Source organism: Hemitrygon akajei, chromosome 4, assembly GCF_048418815.1.
Source record: "Hemitrygon akajei chromosome 4, sHemAka1.3, whole genome shotgun sequence".
Classification (NCBI taxonomy): domain Eukaryota; kingdom Metazoa; phylum Chordata; class Chondrichthyes; order Myliobatiformes; family Dasyatidae; genus Hemitrygon; species Hemitrygon akajei.
Window position 1 is genome coordinate 87,492,257 of NC_133127.1, and position 18,199 is coordinate 87,510,455.

General features: G+C 40.7%; 2 protein-coding genes across 7 annotated transcripts in view; one reads left to right on the plus strand and one right to left on the minus strand.

The window, feature by feature from the left end:
* Nucleotides 1-5,172, minus strand: part of rapgef2b (Rap guanine nucleotide exchange factor 2b) — a 375,793-nt gene extending 370,621 nt beyond the window's left edge. For 4 of the 5 annotated variants that reach the window (XM_073042996.1, XM_073042998.1, XM_073042995.1 and 1 more), the window contains exon 1: nt 4,571-5,172. In XM_073042996.1, coding sequence (XP_072899097.1) covers nt 4,571-4,639 — 69 coding nt within the window. In that variant the 5' untranslated portion in view covers nt 4,640-5,172. The remainder of the gene's footprint in view (nt 1-4,570) is intronic. The other variant, XM_073042997.1, reaches the window with a different exon arrangement.
* Nucleotides 5,173-10,604: 5,432 nt separating this feature from the next.
* LOC140726511 (protein SPMIP2) overlaps nt 10,605-18,199 on the plus strand; it is a 55,847-nt gene continuing 48,252 nt past the window's right edge. For both annotated transcript variants that reach the window (XR_012098655.1, XM_073043004.1), the window contains exon 1: nt 10,605-10,789. Coding sequence is in view for 1 of the 2 variants with exons in the window: in XM_073043004.1 (XP_072899105.1) it covers nt 10,708-10,789 (82 nt within the window). In the remaining variant the exon portion in view is untranslated. The remainder of the gene's footprint in view (nt 10,790-18,199) is intronic.

Genomic DNA, 18,199 nt, shown 5'->3' on the forward strand with positions numbered 1-18,199 from the left:
TCAGCCCTATCAACATTCCTGTCCCCAAGTTCCTTGTTGAATTCTTCTCTACAATCTCTCTCATACCCTCCCATATTCTACTTCCACTACTCTTCCTCCTCTTTCCATCCAGCCTCCCTCCTCTTCCAAGACAGAATTATAGCAGGACAGACTCGGAGGGAAGGAATTCCAATATGCAACAGAGACTTAAGCACGATCAGAATATGATTATGAGGTTCAGAGACATAGGATCTAATGAGGGAGGAAATGATGGTCCGAGTATGACTACTACAGTATAGGATGCTGATGTTCCAAGGTATCACAGCACTGGGAAAATAATTGGGGGAGCTCAGGTTAGGCAACAATGAAACAATTCATGGTCTAAGAATAGAGGGTAGCCAACAATGGAAGATGGGTTGTCAGTAATTTGGCAATGATGAGAAGGAGCAGACTGACCTGTGCTCCAAAAATAGTAAACAACCTCAAAGTCTATGAAAGGGACTAAGTCAGAGAGCAGATTGGGTAGAAAGAATTCAGATGTATTTTAACCAAGGGCATTGTGACAAAAAAAGATATCAAACTTTTCTTTGGTCAAAAATTAATTTTTAAAGCACAGATGCAATCTTCTGTCCATTATCATATAAATCTAACGTATAAAGGAAAATTACATTCTGGATTGGCATGGTAGCATATAGTCAGTGCAATTGCCACTGCTGTCTGAAAGGAATTTTTATATTCTCCCTGTGGCGACGTAGGGTTCCTATGGTTACTTCTGTTTTTTCCCATATTCCAAAGACATACGGTTAGGGTGAGTGAGTTGAAGGCATGCTACGCTGGCGTCAGAAGCGTAATGACACTTGTGCTTGCTAATTTGACTTGCCACAAATAACAAATTTCATTGTATGCTCTGATGTACATGTGACAAAAAAGACAATCTTTTTCTTGATTCAAGATTCAAGTACATTTATTATCAAAGAAATAAATTATACAACCTTGAGATTTGCTTGCTCACAGGTAGTCACAAAGCAAGAAACCTGAAAGAACCCAATTTAAAGAAAAAAAGACCAAACTCAATGCACAAGAGGAAAAAAAAACCATGCAAGCAATTAAAGTGAACAACAGCATTGCAAACCAAAAATAAATCCTCAGATCTGAAGCCTGGAGCAGCCCGGAGTAGGCCCAAAGCCTTGCTATCGGTTCATCATATTAGCGGGCACAGAGCACAGCAGCTGGGGCAGTCTTCATAGCCTCAGCATCATGGAGATGATCATCACAGAGGACAAGTGAAATTGGCTCTCTTCCTGACCAGCACCCTGTCTTTTCAGTCTATCTGGTCAGCACTTAAATTCACCCAAAGACAGAAAGGCATTAGGCTCCGGCGCTCTGGACAGAGGAGTGAACATCGCAGAGAATGAGCAAAATCAGCTCTCACCTCCAACCTAGGCCGGCATTTAAATTGTCTAGACAATGCATTGTACCCTGCACTAGGACCCAACCACTTCGAAAGGCCCCAGACCTAGACCACGTTGCCCTGCGACCCGCTCCGCGCCCAGATTTCATTCCCCAGCCCAAAGCCGCACTCAAGCTCTTTGAATCAGCTCAGCGCCCAGAGCAATCCAAACTCGTACCCGGGCCAGCAGGACAAGCATCAAAATCGAATCTCCTCTGTCTGGGCCCCAACTTCTCCTTACGGCACCTAGAGCAATCCAACCTCACTCCCAGCCAGCTGAACGGGCATTGGAACTCCATCCGCATCAATTCATCCCCCAAACTCACCTCTTCGCTGTTTGCAGCGATAATTTAACACAATTTACCTCAGAAAAGGTATTTTTAGTGATTTTATTTGGTTGGAATTATGATGATAAGTGCACTCCAAGTGGCAACTACTAGATATACCTTTCTGATGTCATGCAAAAAGGCTACAAAAAGTAGAGGATACAGCCCAGTCCATGATAGGTAAAGCCTTTCCCAGAGTTATGCAACTTACAAAGAGTGCTATCAAAAAAACCAAGCCTCCATCATCAAGGACCCCCATCATCCAAACCATGCTCTCTTCGCACCACTACCACTACGCTGGAGTTACAGGACCCTTAAGTCCCACACCATTAGATTCAGAAACAGTTATTGCCCTATAACTATCAGGCTCCTGAACCAGCATAGATAACTTCACTCACCTCAACAGTGAACTGACTCCACAACTATAGTCACACTTTCGAAAACTCTGAAACTCATGTTCTCAGTATTATTTATTTACTTTTAATTATTTGCTGATTTGTCTTCTTCTGCACAAAGATTGTTTGTCAGTCTTTATTTATGTAAATTTTTTCATAAATTCTATTCTATTTCTTTATTTTCCTGCAAATCCCTGAAAGAAAAAAATCTCAAGGTAGTATATGGGGTGACATATGCATTTTGATAATAAATTTACTTTGCTATGTATATACAATACGTCTATAGATGGAACATATAGCTCGTATTGGTACTCAGGACAAAATAACTTAAGGCTACCATATACTTTGTCTACCATAATGATGACAGCAGATTTCAACTTCCTCCAATATCTCACAAAAATTATTGCACTTTTTTAAATATTGTAAACATCATTCACCTTGATCAGAGTAAAAGTCTTCCAAATCACAGTACCTTCCTGCTAAATTGTGGCTCAATGGCAACATTTGCTGATTCAGTGACGGCAGTTCATTGGATTAATAACCTCTTGCAAAGCGTAACTCAAGCAAAGGGTATTCCCAAATGCATTGTTGTAACTGCTGGACAAGTGAATTTATCATCAGATTCTCCTTCTACGCTCACACACTATACATAAAGATGTTCTTGACCAATAAACCACTATTAAAATAAGCTGTACAATGGGAATCAAATTCAGGAAGCTTACAACCAAAGTTCAAGGTAATTATAGAACTGGTTCCTCCAAAATATAATTCTACATCGCATTTAGTTGGTAAAATTATAAGTATTACACATCATATAACAGAAGTGTTTAAAATTATTAAAGGCTTCAAATCAGATGTGAAGTAATAAACACTAGTTTATAGTCACAAGTTTAACTCACTGGTATTTCAATACAATTTATGTGTCAGGCTAATATTACCCAATTGTTAAATGTTATTTTGGTAAATTATTGAGGGAGCTATAATCCACAAATGCCTTCTTGTTTATTTCATTTCAAATTAATGATGCAATATTTCACCTTTAGAAAATGCAGCAATAATTTTTGAAAAAGCTTTGCATATAATTTCTGCATTTTATTACATATTATTTTACTCAGTATTAAGCTAAAATCTAATTTGTCAATCCACCATTTCAAAATTCAAATTTATCTCACCAGAAAGTAAAAACAAAAAGGTGTACAAATTATCTTGTGAGGTTTTTGTGGATCAACTCAACCTCTGACAGTAATAAAAAGCTTGTGCTTTCCTACACATAGTGAAAAACAAACTCAACACATCTAACAAATCCATGTTAAAAATAAGGACAAGATATCCCAAAAATCTGAAAGTGGTAGGTTAAATGGATGCAGTAAATTGCCCTTAATGTAGGTAAGTGGTAGAATCTAGGATAAGTTCATAAAAATGTGTGAGAAGAAAATATGTAATTAGTGAAATGATCAACATTGGGGCCTGTTTCGGTACCGTATCGCTCCATGGTATTATAACTATTTTGTCAGAGTAGAACAACCCCCTTCCCACCTTTAAAAAGCTTTAATATCACTTTCACAAATGGTATCTAACTAAATCAAATGAAAATGTTACTAGTATTCATAGCTTCAAATGAACAAATATTTAACTTAAAGTCACTGAAACTCCAATTCACAACTAGCTCTCTAAAGACACGATTTAAAATCCTTGAAAACACAAAGAGAAAGTTTCAATGACAGACTAGAGGCAGCAATAGATGCACTTATTTTCCAATATTCCCAGTGACATTCCAGTGCCAACTTAACGAATGAGCTTTTGGGGGCAAATATAAAACTTCCCCGAAGGGTGAAAAATATTTATTGGTAGATGAAGTTGGATAAATCGGAAAACATAAAACAAACACAAAAATATGAAGACATTTTAGCACAGGTGGAACAGGACTCGAAAGTATTTGCAGGCCTGTAATATACAAAATAAGAATCAAAATTATCACGTAAGTGTATGACGTGAAATGTGTTTCCAGAAGATGGCACAGGGGAAAGACAAAACTGTACTAGAAATTGCAAAATAAATAAATAATGCAAAAAAATTCGTGAACCATTCAGAAAGAAATTTAATGACGGAGGGGAAGACGATGTTCCTAACATACAAAGTAGCGTCTTTGGGAAGTTACTTTCCTTGTTGACAGTTTCATCTTATAAAAAGAAACTGGGGCTGCGGTCACTGAAAAGCAATTACAAATTAAAAATGTATCGAGTTTATTGCAGCGAAGTGATTGAATTTTTAAATAACAGCCATTAGAAGAGTCACACCTGTCTACAGAGAGGGCGCCAGAGGCCCATCACTCATGAACTGCAATTCCTTTATCAAGGAACCAACACTATCTTCCCATTTCTATTTTATCTCCATTGCAGTCTGGGCTTATTTCCCTTTACCTGTTGCGTCCTTTCAGTTGGGTTCTTCATCACCGCCTGCCTGAAGCTGTTATCCACATATGACGCCATGGTGCCGGCTGCGAGTTTCCCTGGATAATTTGGGCCTCGCCTCTGTTCCCCGTTGCTCTCCAAATCCAGCCCGTCTCCCGTGTAGCGAGAGACAGCGCTGGCGACGCTCGGGGCCGCTCCGTGCGGCCTGCTCGCCGACTCCGAGTCCGGGCTCCGGCCCGAAACGGTCAATGCTGCTGGTTCGGCGCAAGCGCAACAGGGCGCGAACGGAGCGGCTACGTCACTCGCTCTATCAATGGGTCCGACGGTCCGCGAGCCCCGCGCCGCCGCTCAACACAAAGCGCTGGAGCCCCGCGCCGCCACCCTAGCTGCTCCGGCTCCCTGCCATCCTTCATAATCCATCCCAATTCTTGTCTTCAGGAACCGCAAAGCAAAATAATTTCGTTTCACTGTCTTTGCCGCGATTCTGGAATGATGTTGGCAACAAACGCATGAAAACTATACTTTCAGAACATTTTTTTTAGAATATAGCGGGGAAAAAATCCAATCGAATAGTGTTGTCAAATCCTTTTCGTCATCTCCTCGCAGTCAGGGAGAGCGACCTGAACTGGGCGCTTTGTTCCATCACAAGCGAAAATCTTCAGAAGCCGGAGGAGGAGCAAATTTAAAAAAAACTCCTGGCAAAACTAAACTTCCAAAGAACTCTCACCCAGAAGCTCTCTACTGCCTCCTCATTCAGATCATCCAGGGAGGGGGAAACTAATTCTTTTTCCCCTTCTTTGACAGCCAGAGGGCAAAAAAAAAATGCAATACATGCCATAGAGATGAGAAGATACATCACGAGATGCTATGGTATGATACAAAAGACTGGTTAACTTTTCTGACCAACATTATATCTGAAACGTTCATCTTTTTATATTCATACAGTACTTAAAATGATATAGATTATTTATTGAAATTTGTACATTTGCTTATTAAGCAAATATGTACTTCGTAAATGTACATGTACTTTGATAATAAATTTACTTTTAACTTTGAAGATACAGAGGGAAGCCATTCAGCCCATTGAGTCCTTGTCAGCTCAAGGTAGTATGATCCCAACTGTCCTATTCCCCTGCCCCCTTCCTATTTATTCTTTTTCACAAACCCATCAATTTCCTTTTAATTCTTTTGATAATTAAACACATTAAGTAATCATGACCACCTTTAAGAAAGGGGCAAATAACTAAAATAACTACAAATGGAGCTCCCTGATGTTTGCCACAGGGAAAGCCCCCACCAGGGCCTTGTATAATTACTGACTACATTTCTTTCTGCCCCAGCAAAACAGCCAACATGATCAAAGGTTCTACCCACCCCAGAAATTCTCTCTTCTCCCCATCCCTTTGGGCAGAAGATGCAAAAGCTTGAAAGCACATACCACCAGGCTCAAGGACAGCTTCTGCAGCACTATTGTAACACTGTTGAATAGTTCACTAGTATGATAAGCCAGACTCTTCACAGTCCACCTCACTGTGACCTTACACCTCACTATCTACATGCACTGCACTTTCTCTGTACTTGAAGACTGTATTCTGCACTCTGTTATAGTTTTTACCTTGTACTACCCCTTAGTGCTCTTCTAATGAATTGATCTGGATGGACAGTACACTAGACAAGTTTTTCACTTTCTTGGTACATGTGACATTAATACACCAGTTTACCAATTTCTCTTTTCCAATGGCCAAAGAGATTCTCCATGAATCGCAGTACGACTCTGTCCAACCACACTGTGAGACTCACAAACCACCCCCGTGCTCACACTATCAACCACCCTCTGCCTCATTTGTGGCAGACACTGGTTCCCACATTAACCATCTAAGAAATCACTAAAGGGAATGGAAGCAAGTAATCCTTGATCCTTGGCACTGTATAGGAAATTAAAAGGTTGCAAATTCTTGCCATTACTGGCACTTGGCACTGCCAGTGCAGTCCTAAAAGCCATAATGGGGCATAACATAATGCAAGCATTGTTAGAGCACAATGAGTCTGCACATGTGTTCCCCCTTCATTCTTCTGAATTCCAATGAATACAGACCCAGAGCCATCAAATGCTCCCCATATGATAAAAATTTCAATCCTGGAATCATTTTTGTGAACATCCTTTGTCAGCACATCTTTTTTTACATAAGGTGCCCAAAAGCGTTCACAGTATACTCCAAGTGAGGACTCATTAGTGCCTTATAAAGCCTCAACGTTACATCCTTGCTTTTATATTCTAGTCCTCACAAGATGAATGCTAGCATTGCATTTGCCTTCCTCACCACTGACTCAGCCTGCAAATTAACCTTTAGAGAGTCCTTCATGAGAACTTCCCTTTGCACCTCAGATTTTTGAATTTCCTCTCCATTTAGAAAATAGTCTATGCTTTTATTTCTTCTATCAAAGTGCATGACCATACACTTCCTGACACTGTATTCCATCTTCCACTTCTTTGCCCATTCTCCTAATGTGTCTAAGTCCTTCTGCAGCCTCAACACTACCTGCCCCTCCACTTATCTTCACATCATCCACAAACTTTGTCACAAAGCCATCAATTCTATCACCCAAATCATTGAAAAGGAACATAAAAGGAAGCGGTCCCAACACAGATCCCTTTGGAACACAATTAGTCACCACAGCCAACCAGACAAGGCTCCCTTTATTCCCACTCTTTGAGTCCTGCCAATTAGCCAATGCTCTATCCATGCTAGTATCTTTTCTGTAATGCTATGGGCTCTTAACTTGTTTAGCAGCCTTATGTGTAGCTTCTTGTCAAAGGCCCGCTGAAAATCCAAGTACATAACATCCACTGATTCTCCATTGTCTAACATGCTTGTTATTTCTTCAAAGAATTCCATTAGATTGTACAGCCAAGATTTTCCCTTAAGGAAACCATGCTGATTTTGGCCTCTTTTATCATGTGCCTCCAAGTACCCCAAAATCACATCCCTAACATTCAACTCCAACATCTTCCCAACCACTGAGTTCAGGCTAACTGGCTTACAAGTTCTTTTCATCCGCCTCTCTCCTTTATTAAAGAGTAGAGTGACATTTGCAATTTTCCAGTCCTCCAGAACCATGCCAAAATCCATTGATTCTTGAAAGATCATTACTAATGCCTCCACAATTTCTTCAGCCACCTCTTTCAGAACCCTGGAGTGTAGACCATCACATCCAGGTGACTCATCAACCTTCAGACCTTTCAGTCTCTGAAGCACATCCTCCCTAGAAATATTTTGGAATTGTAATTTTAACCCTTCAACTTCTCCATTAATATTGTCAATATTAAGGTCTTGGTGTCTACAGATAAAAATGGGTCACAAAGCCATTGCTTTCCTCTCCATAGATCAGAGTTCAGATAAGAAAAAGTCTTAAAATATTTGGGAAATTTGTCTCAGAAGGGATAATATTATTTTGTTTTGAAGAGTAAAATTGAGATTAATAACTTTGCTCCAATCAAAAGCAATTGATGCAAAAAATGTCAAAACAATTATGCCAAGCTCTTAGGTTTCCAGAAATGAAGCTTCTTTTTTGAAAGCTCTGACCTTGTCTGCTACTTTAAAGACACGAGTCATACATCCCGGTACAGACCAATTTAAGTGATTGAAGTAGCCTGTTATATCTACCAGATATGAAAGCCTCACAAATCTCAAAACTATTTTGCCAGAGAAGAATTCTTTTGAGACAGAAAGACTTCAAGAAATGCATCAAGTTTACATCACAGATAATTCATTCAGTTTAATAACTTACCACAGGGTAGCCACTGCGCTTTATCATGGAAAAGCAGATGATGATGTCAGTTTTTTTGGCTGCTAGTATCTCTCTATGAATAAAGCAATACGTTGCCTGAAAAGCAGTGCAAATTCCATTACCCTTCTCACTGCACCTGTACATCTGAATATCAGCCTGTTTTTGCAGCTATACAGTGCCCTATACCTAATTGAAAGTTAAAACTTTTCAGAACATGTTATATTTTGTAGCAGTTCTTCACAACAGTGCAAATGGTTATGAAAGGTCCCTTCATACCCATAGCACTAAAAAATGAGGATTGACAGCATTAGAAATATCAGACAATCGATCTGTCTCAATCAACTGGCATTCAATGTCTTCTCCATTATCAGTAATTCTTCAATGGAACATTACTACCTGATGAAAGAATGCCACTAATTTTCCTGGCAACTGTATTACCCAAGACTGCATGGGAAAATTGATTACTTAAAGCATTGCAGTGAAGTGGGGATATCATATCTTTAATCATATCATATTTTTAAATAGTCAGTATTTAATTTTTTTGTGTAATGCCACTTCATCTCTGTTCAGGTGGGAAAATTCCACTGACTTTTCTTTTAAGTTCAAATGTTTGATCTCATGGTGCAGTACCACTCTTATTGCATCATTGTTCAGAATCACATCACATGCACAATACACTCAGATTCTTGTTTCTCACTTGGAATGAACTTATACTTTACATGAATGGCACCATATTTTCCACTAATAGCCAAATGCTTTCCCAACTTGGCAATGTTTTATTATTTTACTACATTGCTCATCACATGTCCCATCCCTATTATGTTTTTCAAAATTTTAACAAGTTCCAAAAATCTTATCAGACTGTACCTGCTTTGACATACTGTTCCATTAAATTAAAATCCTGGCTTAATTTTCTGATTTATAGTCTTGTTAATTTCAGTTGCAAACCATGCACAAACATAATTTCAAAATGATGATCTGAAACTGAACAGCAATGGATAGAAACATAATCTTATTTTTTGTTATGTATTTGCACTCTGCTTGAAAATATAAGACACAGTAGTTTTACCATCTAATCTCAAATAGATAAATGAAGGTACTTGCTGATAACCACTGATCCCTGGACATGTTCTGAGTAATATAGCTGCAGATTAGTCGCTATTACATTGGGAATCATATTTTGCTATAATTGCAATGAGGGCTTGACCTGTAGCGAAAGAAATGATCTGTGCACTTAATGAGGGAGTGAAACTGCTCATGTAAGTAATTACAAGAGTTAGTAAAGTTTTCTGTGTAAACAGAAAATTCCAATATCTGGAGTGGTAGATTCAATTAGAGTAATTGGGAGAAACATGTAAATGACAGGAGAACTCAAAGAAAATATTCCATAACTTTAATAAAGGTAGGAAAATGCTCATGCAATAACGTGGCGGAAGGCTACCAACTCTTAAATACTTGATGATTTCCACCCAAGACAACAAATAAAATCAGAAGCAGAAATGACTGTTTTGCTCACAAGTTTATAAAATGTTTTTGATACAAGTTTTGCTAGATTTGCAATATTGCTCAGAGAGGTAAGCCAGGCTCTATGGATTTAACATTTCTTATGGGAAATTATCGATAGGGTGAGACTGACAGTATGATTTGAATATGAATGGATCCGCATGAGTCAGAATGGAGAAATGTCTTTTGCCTACACTGTTTGATTATTTGAGATGTTATTGTATGAAGAAAAACAACTGCTACAGCCCTCTCCCTGCCTCTGACCTCAGACCCTCTTCTGACTGTGCTTTCTTCTGTCTGCTCCACTCCTTCTGATCTTTGCCCTTTTCCTACGTCTGTTCTTGGTTTTCTACTCCCCCCCCCCCACCCTCCATCAATACACTCCTCCTGCCTCTGTCGCCTTCCTATCTGTGTTCTTGGTTCCCTATGTTACCCCGTTTACTGCCGTCTCTCTATCGCTAGTTCTCCATTCTTTCACTATCTTTGCACTGTCCCTGCCTGTGTCCCTCTTCTGTTTTCTTTCCATCACACTGCTGTCTCCAATCCTGTCCTTTTTCCTGTCTCTAATCATGCTCTTTCCTTGTTTCTACGCTTTTTAACGCTGCTCGCCCAAAACACCTGGGCTTTTTGCCACCCCCCACCGTGTCTAGCCACCTCTCCTCACCCGACTTCGTCACTCACTGTACCGTCATTGCAACCAGGTTTGTGTCCCTAGCAACGCGACGCCATTATCACTTTTGTTCAGGCCATGACGCTCGCGGTTGAGGATTCCACTTGACACTGAATCCATAAAACTCAATTCAAGCCTTTCGTGGGTCCATTTTACCGTTTTGTACGGAAATATCCGGGAACACATGCCGCTCCTTGCGGGCAGGAGCAATCCTGTTCGCTCTTGGAGATATGCTGAAACAGGGAAAGGGTCCGTTGTATTTACAGGTACTTAATAACTCAATGCAGCAATTACCGATCACGAGTGGTTGTTGATTTACATCGTTTCCATTACTTTAGTGTTTAAAATTTATTTTAATTAATGGGTAGAATTAGCGGGGGAAAAAGTAATCGTGTTGCAGACAGTTTTTTTCGGAGCAGCATAGAAAAGTAACTAATTTAATTTTCAAATTAAGTTGATGCTCAGCTCCAGTGTTATACAATCTAATTAATTCATGAAAGCAAAAGCTCGTATTTCAATCCATCCTTCAACGTGGTAAGTAAGATGCCAAAAGGTATTTCATTGTAGTGTTGCAATTCAGAATTTGACACCTAGCAACGCAGTGACACCGTAGAACAGACAAGAAGTTTTTAAAGAGGAGTGAAATGGAGAGATTGAGAAAAGAACGCAAACACAATGCTGAAGGAACTCAGCAAATCAGGCAGCATCTATGGAAATGAATAAACAATCAACGTTTTGAGCTGAGAACCTTCTTCAGGACTAAGAAGGAAGGGGGAAGATGCAAAATAAAAGAGGGGGAATATTGAAGATAGCTGGAAGCTGATAGGTGTAACCAGATGGGTGGGAAAGGTTAAGGGTTGGAGAAGGAGGATTCTGATTGGACAGAATAGTGGACTATAAGAGAAAGGAAAGGAGGAAAGGACATATGGAGAAGTAAAATAGGTAGGTGTGAAGAGGTAAAAGGTCAGAGAACAAATGTAAAAGGTTACTTCCCCCTGGGTCCCCTCCTCCTTCCCTTTTCTCCTATGGTTCACTCTACTCTCCTATCAGAATTCTTCTTCTCCAGCCCTTGACCTTTCCCACCCACCTGGCTTCACCTATCACTTTTCAGCAAGCCTCCTTCCCCTCCTCCACCTTTTTATTCTAGCATTTTCCCTTTTCCTTCTCATTCCTGAAGAAGGGACTGTTTATTCATTTCCATAGATGCTGCCTCACCTGCTCAGCTCCCCCTGCACTTTGTGTGTGTGTTGCTTCGGATTTCTAGAATCAGCATACTTTACTCTGTTTAAGATTGAGAAAGGAAACTGTCCAAGTTATGGTCTGGGCAACAGGGGTGGTTGATGACCCAATAAACATCAGCTGCCAGAATTACAAAGTGTTGCAGAGCAGCGGGATAAATGGAGTGGGTGTTAATGGAAAGCTTTCAAGATGATTAAAATTTTAATTTCTGGGTATTGCTGGATGAGGACCAACATCGGTCAGACAGAGGATATTGGCACAGGGACAAAGTGAGGCCAGGCCTTCAGTCACAGTTTTAAATTAAATAAAAAGAGAAAGCTGGAGAGAGTACATAAGGTACATCAGTGGCAACATTTCAGACTGTTCATCAGAAGTGTGAAAGTAAGAGAACAATTATGTTTTACGTTGCAGTAAGAGGGAATAAATGTGTCCGGATTGAGACCTGGGATGGTCTCAGTGAGACAAATGATGGCGATGCCCCCTTAAAAAGGTGTTAATGACAGCTGAAGGAGTGTACACAAGGAAAATGAGTGGGGTGGTGGATAGGTTAAAATATGCAGGGACTGAGAGATACAGACACAACTATGATGGAAACCTGAAATAAGTGCTGAAACCCAAATGAGTGCTGAAAATACTCATTGAATTGAGTAGCTCTGGTTCTCTGGAGAGAGTAAAGACTGAAGTAAATAACTTCACAGCAGAACAGAAAGCATAGATGAGACAGGTCTTTTGAGAGTTTGACGGTGGCCAGAAGAAGCTTAAGAGGGACTTAGGAGAGGTAGAAGTGGGCATGAGGAGAATTATGAGTAGGATTAAGGAAAACACCAAAGTGTGAAGAACAGGAGGATGACTAGGATGACCATCTGGGAATAAACAAGGAAAAACGTGCCTGGAGTTAGGAGAGATAGGAGATGTCCATAATGAATACATTTCTTCTGTATTTACTAGTGAGAGGGACCATGACGAAAATGAGTCAATGTAGAGCAAGTTGATATGCTGGAACATGAGAAGGTTAAGAAGGTGGATGTGCTGGTACTTTTGAAAAACTTTAGGATAGCTATGCAAGTCCTTGAGGGCAGATAACATATACCCAGTTTATAAGGGAAGCGAGGAGAGAGATTGCTGCACTTTTGGCAATCATCTTTACATCCTTACTGGTGACAGGAGTGGTGCCAGAAATTGAAAGGTGGGAAATGTTATTCCTTTGTTCAAGAAAGGCAAAAAGGATAATCCAGGGAATTATAGACTAGTGAGTCTTATACATCAGTGGAGGGTAAACTATTGGAGAGGATTCCAGGAGAAAGGATTTACAAACCTTCAGCCTATAGCCCATCCACAGTACTTTTTCACCCATCGAACCAGCCTGACTCAACCAGTTACTCAGTTACCTTGTTGCCTGTGGTGTTTGGCATCTGTTCTCCCATATTTTATGGCCCCTCGTGGCTTGTTATTTTACAGCTTTTTGGTAAAGTATCATTTACTGCTAAATTGTCTCTGCTTTTGGGTCAAGTCTCCTGAAAGAAGGATAGTCTGACTAGGGATCATCAGCATGGCTTTGTGAGGGAAGGTTGTGCCTTATGAGCCTGAATGAGTGACAAAATAAATTGATGAAGGTAGAGCAGTGGATGTGGTGCATACGGATTTTATCAAGGTGTTTGACAGGATTCCCAATGGTAAGCTCTTTAAGAAAGTCAGGAGGCACAGGATTCAGGAAACTGTATGGATTCTGAATTGGCTTGTCCACAAAAGGCAGAGGCTGGAAATAGATCAAGCGCATTCTGCCTGGAGATCAGTGATCATTTTCAACATCTCCCTTTGTCAAGCCATTATCCCCAGATGCTTCAAAACCTCCACAATCATCCCTGTAGCAAAGAAACCAGTTGTAGCCTGTCTGAATGATTACCGTCCCATCGCCCTGACCCCCATAGTGATGAAATGTTTTGAACGGCTTGTCAAGCCTCATATCAAAGCCAGCCTCCCCTCATCGCTGGATCCTCTACAGTTTGCTTATCGTCCCAACCGCTCTACGGAGGATGCAATATCCACCACACTGCACACTATTCTCTCTCACTTGGACAACAAAGACACTTATGCCAGAATCCTGTACATTGATTTCAGTTCAGCGTTCAATACCATCATCCCGCAGAGACTAGTGGAGAAACTGTCACTGCTTGGCCTTAACACTGCCATGTGTCACTGGATTCTGGATTTCTTGACAGAGAGACCACAGTCAGTCCATGTTGGCAGGAACATCTCTGACTCCATCACACTGAGCACTGGATCCCCACAAGGCTGTGTGCTCAGCCCATTGCTGTTTACACTGCTAACACGTGACTGTGCAGCCAGATTCAAGGGGAACCTGATCATTACATTTGCTGATGATACCACAGTGATGGGGCTTATCAGCAAAAATGATGAAACAATGTACAGGGAGGAGGTCAAACACCTAGAGAGCTGGTGCAGTGACAACAACTTGATGCTTCATGTTACCAAAACCAAGGAGATGATCGTTGATTTCAGGCAGTCTCAGCCTGAGCACACACCCCTCAGCATCAGCGGCTCCACAGTGGAGAGAATGGAAAACATCAAGTTCCTTGGGGTGCAGATCTCGGACAATCTCACCTAGTCCAGAAACACCACTGGGACTGTGAAATGAACCCAGCAGAGATTGCACTTTCTGAGGAAACTTAAACAAGCATCACTCCCCACTAACATCTTAACTACATTATACAGAGGCGTGGTTGAGAGTGTGCTGACCTTTCTGCATCACAACCTGGTACTCCAGCTACAGTGCTGCCGACACAAAAGCCTTGCAGAAGGTGGTTAGGGGAGCAGAGAAGGTTATTGGGGTCTCCTTACCTTCTGTCCAAGACCTCTTTCAGAGTTGATGCCTCCAGAAAGCACGGTGCATCGTTAAAAAGACCCCTCACACCCTCTCCATAAACTGTTTGTTCTTCTGCCATCAGGCAAAAGTTACAGGAGCATCAAAACAAAAACCACAAGGCCACTAAACAGCTTCCTCCCACAGGCAGTCAGACTGCTAAATAGCTGCTCTACCTGACTCTGCTTTGGACACTTTTAACTTGCACTGGACTCTTATAACTTGATTTTAACCGACATGTGGCTGTTGTGTTTTACTATTTATTGTTGCGTTTGTTATGTTATGATTGCACTTGCCCTGGGAAACGCTGTCTCATTCTGCCCTGCAGAGCTGATGTATGGTTGGAATGACAATAAAGTTTTTGAATCTTGAATCAGAGGTGTTCTGCAGAGATCTGTTCTGGGACCCTGCTCTTTGTGATTCTTATAAATGACTAAGATGAGGAAGTAGAAGGATGGGTTTGTACGTTTGCAGATGATATCAAGGTTTTTGATGTTGTGGATAGTGTTGAAGGTTGTCATCGGTTACAACAGGACATTAGGGAGGGTGCAGACGAGATTTACTAGAATGCTAGCTGGATTACAGAGCATGTCTTGTGAAGGAAGGTTGAGTGAGCTAGAACGTTTCTCTTTGGAGCAAAGAAGAATGAGAGGCAACTTGATTGAGGTGTATAAGATGATAAGAGGCTAGATAGAGTGGACAGTATTTCCCAGAGTGGCAATGGCTTATTTTGTTTTTTGTTAGAACAGTGTAGGAGGCCAAAGAGAGAGGTCAGAATTGGGTAGAATGAAGAATTATAGTTACAGACAGCTTGCTTAGAGTCATTTTTCATATTGAAGTGTTCTGCAAAGTTATCACCCCTATGTGCATTTAGTTTCTTCAATGTAGAGGAAAATACTAAACGTCAGCGTGCTAAATGAAGCAAAAACAACAAGCATTGAAGCCTACGTCATCAAGAACCAATGAAGATGGAGCGGTCATGTTGTTCGGATGAAAGATGAACGTCTGCTGAAACAAATCTTCTACTCCCAGCTTAAAGAAGGCAAACATAAAAGAGGTGGACAACAGAAGAGATTAAAAGACGTCTTAAAAGCCAACATAAAGAAATGTATCATCGACATCAACAATTGGGAAACCAATGCCAAGGACAGGAAACTCTGGCAAACCATCATCCGAGAAGGAGCAGCAACTTTCAAAGCCAACAGATGTGCAGAATTAGAAGAAAAGAGAAGAAAATGGAAAGAGAGGCAGCAACAAGCAAAGCCTGATCTGCCACCTGGAACTACCTGTCCTGAATGCAGAAGAACTTTCAAAGCCAAGATTAGACTCATAAGCCACTTGAGAGCCCATAAATAGATCAACCTATCCTCGACCTCAAGGGATAGCCACGACGACAACAATGACTAATCTATAAAGAGTGTAACTGAATTCCTGCTTCACCAGTACAGTCTGTTTAGATACCTACCTGCTGAAAAGAGAAAAAGGACAGTTGTTGCATCTCCTGTAGTTGCTTAAGAAAGTGTTGTTGAAAGATAGACATGGAAGAGCAAACCAAGGGGCTACAGGGGGAAGAATTTCTTTTGTATTAAAGGCAGTAGAATTTATACAGGATGTTACATTGAATGTGAAAACTGATGGGATGGAAGGTGAGAAAGGGGGGATATTTCTTCTTCCTCTACTTTGCTCTTGCTGGGAGGGGGAGGGAGGTTTGGAATTACAGGAAATAGAAATTTACTTGCGAGCCTGCCAACTGCAGTAGAAAAGTTACAGTTAAGGAAAGTGGAGACATTTTAAAGACACTGGTGAATTTGTCATACCAAAGAGATGCAAAAGCCAGAGAAACTGAAAGAATGGAATACAGACCTTGCAAGTAGTAAGGTGTGAAGAACTATCATAAAGATAGTTACGAGTCTGTGAGCTTGTAAGGGAAGAGAGGTAGAGAAAATAAAGGAAATGCCTGTGGTAGGGTGCAGACCTATTTACATTTCTGTTTTCCCAAATTCCATTCCATGCATTTTTTTTCTCATTTCTTCTTCCTCTACCCAGGAAAAAGTTCTTCTTGTCCTCAGCTTTCATGCTGGCGACCATCATATTCAATGAATCTCCTGCAATTTCTACTTGTGTCTACATGATGTTATCATCAGACATCATTTCCAACCTATTCTTTCAGCATTCCAAGAGGAGCTCTCTGGTTCACACTCCCATCTCCACAAGTGCTTGCTCCCCTTCTTTTTGCACTTTCTGATGCAATGGCAGTAGGTACCACACTTGATTTTCTTTTTCTCTTTCCAGTTCAGGGACCCAAACAATGTAGTGATTCCACTATACCGTTTTCTGTTTATTCCTCTGATTTTTGGTTCTTACAATACTGGCTCTTATACATTCTTTTTTTATTCAGAGATACAGCACAGTAACAGGCCCTTCCTGTCCAATGAGTCCACGCCATCCAATTACACTCATTTGACCAATCAACCTACTAACTTATACGTCTTTGGAATGTGAAAGGGCTATGTCAGTAGTTTGCAGAACTTCTCTATTCATTACACAAGAATGTCCTTTAGCTTCAGTTTTTTAGCTCACTCCCAAACTGACTTTTCTGTTTTTGATCTCTAACAATGCTCCAAAGAAATCCAATGTAAACTTAAAGAACAGCAGTCTCATTGACCTTGACAAAAAAAAAGCCCTCAGGATTTGATGTGGAATTCAAAGAGATCATATAACTAGCTTTTCTGGTTTGTTTCAGAACCAGCATGTTTTACACCATGATACATTCCAGCCTGTTTTCTAGCACCACAATCATACTAAGTGGAATAAATTCAAACCAGATCTTCCCAGCTCGAAGTTGGATGTCCATGAGGAACTGTGGGCCTAAAGCCACAGCAGAAGTTACACCACTACAATTTGTGACCTCGTTGCCTTCATTCTACCATTACTATTAATCCAAGAAGTAAACTCCAGTTCAGTGGGGAATTGGGAAGGACATGACAAGAGGGGCAACATATATATCTCAACACTAAGCTGCAATGCAAGATGAGACACAGGCTAAACTGCATTTTTTTAAGTGTATTCAGTTGATGCGAGTGACTCACTTCTTGACACCTCAAATCTTTCTATCATCTACGAGTCAGTCAGTGGCGCAGTGGAGGAAGGCAGGTCCATTAACACTCAAAGAGCTGAACACAATTCAGGACTATGTAATCTATTTGACTGATCTATCTGATGGAGTCTGGTGTTGGTAAATGTGAGGTCATCCACTTTGGAAGGAAAAATGAAAGAACAGATTGTTATTTAAATGGTAAAAAATTGCAGCATGCTGCTATGCAGAGGGATTTGTGCATGAATCACAAAAGGTTGGTTTGCAAGAAGGCAAATAGAATGTTGGCCTTCATTTCTAGAGGGATTGAATTTAAGAAAAGGGAGGTTGTGCTGCAGCTGTACAGGGTACTGGTGAGGCCACTCCTGGAGTACTGCATTCCGTTCTGGTCTCCTTACTTGTGGAAGGATATACTGGCTTTGGAGGCAGTGCAGAGGAGGTTCACCAGGTTGATTCCAGAGA